Here is a 7095-nt window from a genome sequence, read left to right on the forward strand (position 1 = left end):
CTCCTCGACCATCGATTGCACCACGCTCCGATCACCAAGATCCAGGTCCATCTACGCGTAGGCCCGACAAGAGTCCATGGGTGCACTTCGGGAGCTCCAGCTCTAGAACTCGCTTTTATAAGGATAAGATATGCCAGTTGCATGTAAAGCATCAAAGGCTAGAAGTCACATTGGAGAACATGCAGGAGGTGCTGAACGACCTGCTGTAAGGGAAGTCAAGCATGCCCTTTCCCAAGCACAAGGAGAAGGAACCTGTACGGGGAAAAATCACCATACCCGTGGACAGTGGAAAAATGATAAGTCTAGTTTATAGTAGTTTTAAAGTGTGTTTTAGTCTTAGTTTCGAGTCAAATTGTGAGTTTTGTACGATATTATGCTTGTGTTTGTTTTGTTTTCAGGTTTTTGCTATGAATTTGCGAATGGAGAGGAATGAGTTTTGTACGATATTATGCATGTGCTATGAATTTGCGAATGGCGAGGAATGAGTGGATTTGATGATGAAAATGGGTATATTGGGAGTCTTTGGCCATTTTGTGTGAATTCAGGAGAGCCGGGAATATTTGGACGACTCTGGTGCGAAACGAAGATGAAAAAAAGTGAAATCAAGAAATTTGGAACAAGGAGTCGCGACTTGCCCTTACAAGTTGCAACTTGCATGAAGACAAAGGCGAATAGGTGAAGGGGATTAAGGATAGGCAAGTCGCGACTTGGTCTATCAAGTCACAGTGCCTGAACATCCAGAGGAGATAGAAATTCTCAGAAAAGGACACGGGTTGCGACTCGCCTCACTAAAATTTGAAAAAATGTGTTTAAGTACAATTTTTTTAGGTCATTTGTAAAAAGAGTTCGTGGATGACGGGATTAGCAGTTGTTGGACATTATTGATCTATTTTTCTTCAATTTTCTCTTAGATTTTGGTATTTTTAATTTTATGTTTCTAAATAATTGTTTTATTATTTTAGTCATGTTTGATGTGAACTAAACATCTGTTCTAGGGTTTAATGTAGTCACTTGGATATTTGTTAATTTTCTATAAAGTTTATATGATTTCTTCTTCTTCTATCCTTTATCTAAATGATTTGTGCTTAATGCGTGTGGATAATTCATCACTATTTACATGATTTATGATTTTGATTCGAGATCCGAGAGGGGGGAGTTGAATATTCTACAATCATATAGACACAAATTGCATATAGGACGATAGTACCTATAGGGTTTGTGTAGCGTTTATGGTTTCTATGCTTCATGCCTGCTATATGTTAAAACTTATTACAAATATGTAGAAAGTTTTCATATAGGTTGAGATCTTTTTATCTTGAAAAAGAATTAGGATTGTTTTAGTTAACCCGCTATTATGATAGAAATTTAAGAATTATATGCACTGATTAGTAAGATTAACAGGCTGAAAAGTTGATGAAGTTAATACCCTAGGCTTTTAATTATTGAATCAATCTTTATAATTGCATAGTTTATTTCAATTTTAGGTTAAAAATCGCTTTATTTTCAACGGCTAAATAGAAAGTTAGAATTGGTTATTGGTACTTGATTGATAGTCTTTGTGGGAACAATTCTTATTTATTATCTATATTACTTGAATTAGTTGCATATACTTGCGTATTATATTTTCTTTATCAAGTTTTTGGCGCATTTGTCGGGGACCATTTAATCAATATAAAAAATAATTGATTCTTGTTCTATTTTGGCTTTTCTTTAATAGTTTTTCTGACGTATTTCTCTACTTGTTTCTTAATTGCAAGGTTAATTAGTATATGAGACGTCAAGGATTGGAGCCACTAGTACCTGTTGGTCCTGAAATTGAAAAGACCTATAAGAGAAATAGAAGGCAGAAACGGTTAGAGAGAATGGCTCAAATGCCGAATATTGGGGTAACTAATGCTGCTGGTGCCGCTGAAGTTGATCCACTATTAAGAAACTATGTACTCTCGACTGTTACATGGATACATTTATGCATTCGTCCGCCTACTGTAGAGGTGAACACTTTTGAGATAAAGCCCTCTATTATTTAGATGGTTCAGAATTGTGTGCAATTTGGGGGGTTGCCTAATGAAGATCATAACCTACACATCACCAACTTCTTGGAATTATGTGCTACATTCAAGATGAATGGGGTGAGTAATGATGCAGTCAGGTTGAAACTATTCCCATTCTCTTTAAGGGATAGAGCTAAGAGATGGTTGATATCATTGCAAGCCAACTCGATTACCACATGGGAGGACCTTGCCCAAAAGTTTCTTGCCAAATATTTTCCTCCTGCTAAGTCCGCCCGTTATCAAGGAGAAATTAATAACTTCCATCAGATGGATGGATAATCACTGTATGATGCTTGGGAAAGGTTTAAGGAATTACTTTGAAAGTGCCCACATCATGGTATTGAGAAATGGATGCTGGTGCACACTTTTTATAAAGGTTTTGGGGGGGGGGGGGGGGGGGTGGAATACAAGGACTATTATAGATGCAGCACTGGGAGGACCCTTTATGAGTAAAAATTCCAATGAGGCTCATAATCATTTATAAGAAATGGCCATGAACAATTACCAATGGAAAACTGAATGTGAAAATAAGAAGGTACCTGGAATTCTTGAGGTTGATCCGATTGCTTACTGCACAAGTGGCGTCGTTAACAAAACAACTACAACAAAATAATATATGCGCTCAGGCTATGTAGCTGCAAAATAATTTTTTCTGTGAGATGTGTGTGGAGGTCCTCATCCTTATGAACAATGTCCCACTGCTGCCACATGCTCTGCTGATGTCAACAATATGCCTTTAGAGTAGGCACATGGTATGGGGAATTTTCCAAGACCATCAAACAACCTGTATTCCATGTCTTATACTCCAGCTTGGAGAAACCATTCTATCATGTCTTGGAAAAATAATCAAGGAGCACAACCACCATACCCACAAAATAAACCTCAATATCCACCCCATCAAGCAACATATGGGCTAAATTTTTGATCATATTATGATCCTCGCCAAACATTGCCACAACACCCACCACTGCATCCTCAAGTGAACCCACCATAAGTATAGTGAGACACATTGAACCAATTTATGATTGAAACAAGGTCTTTGATAAGGAGTTTGGGGACACAAATTGGTCAATTGGAAAAATTAATGTCTAACTGGGCTCAAGAGAATTCACCAAGCTCCAATGAGGTAAATCCTAAAGAGCAATGTCAAGCGGTTACATTGAGGAGTGGTACTAAGTATGAAGGGCCTACAATTCAAGAGAAAGTGGAGAAGCCACAGGATCAAAAGGTAGTTACTTCAGAGCAAGAGAAGGTACCTGAAGGTCTTTAGAAGAAAGGGAAAGACAAGCCTATAACAGTGGAGCCTACCCCAAAAATACCATATCCTCAAAGGTTTCGAAAGGTGAATCTTGACAAGCAATTTTCTAAATTTCTTGAGGTATTCAAGAAACTTCACATCAACATATTGTTTGCAGGGGCTCTAGAACAAATGCCTAGTTATGTAAAGTTCATGAAAGATATACTGTCTAAGAAGAGGAAAGTGGAAGATTATGAGACAATAACCTTGATTGAAGATTGCATTGCCATATTACAGCGAAAGCTTCCTCAGAAGTTAAGGGATCTAGGGAGCTTTACAATACCTTGCACCATTGATAATTTTCAGTGTGAAAGAGCATTATGTTATTTGGGTGCAAGTATTAATCTAATGCCGCTCTCTGTATTTCGAAGACTGGGACTAGGAGAAGCTTACCCCACCACAGTCAGACTTCAATTGGCAGACAAATCAGTCAAGCATCCTTGAGGTATTATTGAAGATGTTCTTGTGAAGGTGGACAAATTTATCTTCCTTGCAGATTTTATAGTACTTGACATGGAGGAAGATGAGGATGTTCCTGTTATCTTAAGGAGGCCACTTTTAGCCACTGGACAAGCATTGATAGATGTACAGAAGAGGGAGTTGGCGTTAATGATTCAAGGTGAGGAGGTAGTCTTCAATGTGTTCAAGGCTTTGACTTATCCTCGGGCAAGTGACAGTTGTTGTAGTGTGAATGTTTTAGATGAAGAATGTTCAAAGGGGAAGCCTACAAAAGATCCTCTTGAGTTGAGTCTGATATCGAGCCTAGAAGAATGTGATGGCACTGAGGCCATTGAGTATGTGAAATGGTTGAACGCAGCTGGGCAGATTCACAAGAGAAAGTATGAATAATTGGGTCAAGGGCTTGAGCGATCACTTCCATCCATAGAGAAGCCACCAACTCTAGAGATGAAGTCTCTACCTGAGCACCTCCGCTACTCTTATTTGGGTGAGAAAGAGGTGTTTCCTATCATTATTTCTGCTTCTTTATCTACTATGGAAGAAGAGAAATTACTCAGAGTATTAAGGGCTCATAAGTTAGCCATTGGATGGAGCTAGCTAATATAAAGGGTATAAGCCCTTCAACTATTATGCATCGTATTTTAATAGAAGATGACAACAAGCCAAGTATCAATGCTTAGAGGAGGTTGAATCCTTCAATGAAGGAGGTGTTAAGAAAGGAAATCATGAAGTGGTTGGACATGGGAGTAATATACCCAATTTCAGACAGTGCATGGGTTATTCCGATTCAAGTGGTTCCTAAGAAGGGAGGAATGATGGTGGTCAAGAATGATAACAATGAGCTCATTCCAACTCGTACTGTGACAAGGTGGAGAATATGCATCGACTACCAAAAGCTTTATAAGGCAACAAGGAAAGATCCTTTTCCTTTGCCTTTTGTGGACCAGATGTTGGATAGATTAGCGGGCCATCCTTACTACTGATTTTTAGATGGGTACTCTGGTTATCACCAAATTCCGATAGCTCCCGAAGACCAAGAGAAAACTACATTTACTTGTCCCTACAGTACATTTGCCTTCCGGAGAATGCCGTTTGGATTATGTAACTCTCTAGCCACGTTTCAACGCTGTATGATATCTATATTCTTTGACATGGTGGAAAAGGATAGTGATTTTTATGGATGATTTTTCAATATTTGGTTCTTCATTTGATGGATGTCTAAAAAATTTGGAGATGGTGTTGAGGAGAGGTGAAGAGTCGAATTTGGTCTTGAATAGGGAGAAATGTCATTTCATGGTAACTGAAGGGATTGTGTTAGGCTATAAAATATCCAGAAAGGGCATTGAGGTAGACCGTGCAAAGATCTCCACTATAGAGAACCTACTGCCACCGGTTTCTATAAAAAGTGTTCAAAGTATTTTGGGTCATGCTAGGTTTTATAGAAGATTTATTAAGGACTTCTCTAAGATCTTGAAGCCTTTATCTACACTATTTATGAATGGGGTGACCTTCAACTTTGATGATGACTGCTTGAGAGCATTCAACACCTTGAAAGAGAAATTGATCACTTCACCGATTGTGGTATCACCGAATTGGGATTCCCTTTTGAGCTTATGTGTGATGCGAGTGATTATACAGTGGGGGCAGTGCTTGGGCAGTGAGTTGACAAGGTATTCCACATAATTTATTATGCTAGTTGAACCTTGAATGATGCTCAACTAAATTATGCAACTACATAAATGGAACTTCTTGCTATTGTGTTTGCTTTTGACAAGTTTCGACCATATCTAGTTGGCAATAAGGTAATAGTCTACATCGACCATTTGACTATTAAATATCTCATGACCAAGAAAGATGCCAAGCCACGCCTTATTCAATGGGTCTTACTGTTGCAAGAATTTGATATGGATTCAGGATAAAAAATGGACTGAGAACTTAGTGGTGGATCACTTATCAAGATTAGAAACTGCGGAAGGGCATAGTGAGAGAGAAATGAAGATTGATGATGACTTTTCAGATGAACAACTATTTACTGTGAGTGATAATGAACTGGATGGTTTGCTGATTATGTAAACTTTTTAGTGGCCAATGTTGCACCTCTAGACATGTCAAGACAACAATTAAAAAAAATTATTCAGAGGTTAAATACTATTATTGGGAGGAACCCATCCTTTATCGGCATTATGCAGACCAACTGATTCGTAGATGCGTGCGCATAGAAGAGATGAACTCCATTTTAACTCACTGTCATACTCTTTAGTGTGGTGGTCATTTTGGGGCAAACAGAACAATGACAACAATATTGCATTCGGGGTTTTATAGGCCTACCTTGTTCAAGGATGCCAATTTATTTGTAAAAAGATGTGATCGCTGTTCAACGGACCAGAAATATATCTAGAAGGGATCAAATTCCTATGACTGGAGTTCTAGAAGTGGAATTATTCGGTGTGTGGGGAATCAACTTCATGGGACCTTTTCCATCATCCTTCAACAATAGGTACATTGTTGGCTGTGGACTATGTGTCTAAATGGGCAGAGGCAGCAACAACTCCTACTAATGATGGAAAGGTTGTTTTAAATTTTCTTCACAAACACATTTTCACCCCGTTTGGAACTCCCCGAGCAATCATTAGTGATGAAGGGAGTAATTTTTGTAAAAGGAGCTTCACTGTTCTTTGTGCTCGGTATGGAGTTCATCATCGTACTACTTTGGCCTACCATCCTAAAGCTAATGGGAAAGCGGAAGTATCAAGCCAAGAAATCAAAAGCATCCTCGAAAAGACTGTTAATACGTCAAGGAAAGATTGGTCAAAGAGGCTCGATGATTCACTTTGGGCTTATTGGACAACATTTAAAACTCCAACAGGGATGTCACCCTATCGGTTGGTATTCAGGAAAAACATGTCATTTGTTGGTGGAATTAGAGCATTGGGCATATTGGGCTGTCAAAAAGTTAAATGCAGATTTATTTATGGCTGGACATAATAGACTCATGGAATTAAATGAGTTAGACGAATTCCACAATGAGGCTTATGAGAATGCGAAGATATATAAGGATAAGACAAAGGCTTTTCATGACAAATGAATTATTCGCAAGGACTTTCAACAAGGAGACAAGGTGTTGTTTTTTAATTTACGGTTGAAGTTGTTTTCGAGCAAGCTAAAGTCGAGGTGGTCGGAACCATTCACAGTGGTCACAGTGTTCCTGTATGGTGCAGTACAAGTTCACCGTGAATGGACATGGCATTTTAAGATGAACGGTCAACGGTTGAAGCATTACGTAGATGG

The 7095-nt window shown here is 38.7% G+C and overlaps 1 protein-coding gene and 1 non-coding gene across 2 annotated transcripts; one reads left to right on the forward strand and one right to left on the reverse strand.

Moving 5' to 3' along the window:
• Positions 1-2286: 2286 nt before the first annotated feature.
• On the reverse strand, positions 2287-2392 carry LOC133813327 (small nucleolar RNA R71). Its single transcript, XR_009884351.1, has one exon. It is a non-coding gene; the product is annotated as a small nucleolar RNA R71 (small nucleolar RNA).
• A 743-nt stretch (positions 2393-3135) lies between these two features.
• LOC133816233 (uncharacterized) lies at positions 3136-4197 on the forward strand. Its single transcript, XM_062248840.1, has 3 exons — positions 3136-3313; positions 3467-3685; positions 3845-4197. Exons 1-3 carry the CDS (start codon positions 3136-3138, stop codon positions 4195-4197), a joined length of 750 nt encoding a protein of 249 aa, XP_062104824.1.
• Positions 4198-7095: the final 2898 nt, after the last annotated feature.

Source organism: Humulus lupulus, chromosome 1 (assembly GCF_963169125.1).
Source record: "Humulus lupulus chromosome 1, drHumLupu1.1, whole genome shotgun sequence".
NCBI lineage: Eukaryota > Viridiplantae > Streptophyta > Magnoliopsida > Rosales > Cannabaceae > Humulus > Humulus lupulus.

Excerpts from the sequence above, each read along its gene's own strand:
- LOC133816233 (XM_062248840.1), top strand. The coding sequence starts at position 3,136 with ATGTCTAACTGGGCTCAAGAGAATTCACCAAGCTCCAATGAGGTAAAT. Across the intron at positions 3,314-3,466 it reads GCAAGAGAAGGTACCTGAAG|GGGCTCTAGAACAAATGCCT; the intron begins GTCTTTAGAAGA and ends TATTGTTTGCAG. Across the intron at positions 3,686-3,844 it reads ATTATGTTATTTGGGTGCAA|ATTTTATAGTACTTGACATG; the intron begins GTATTAATCTAA and ends TCTTCCTTGCAG.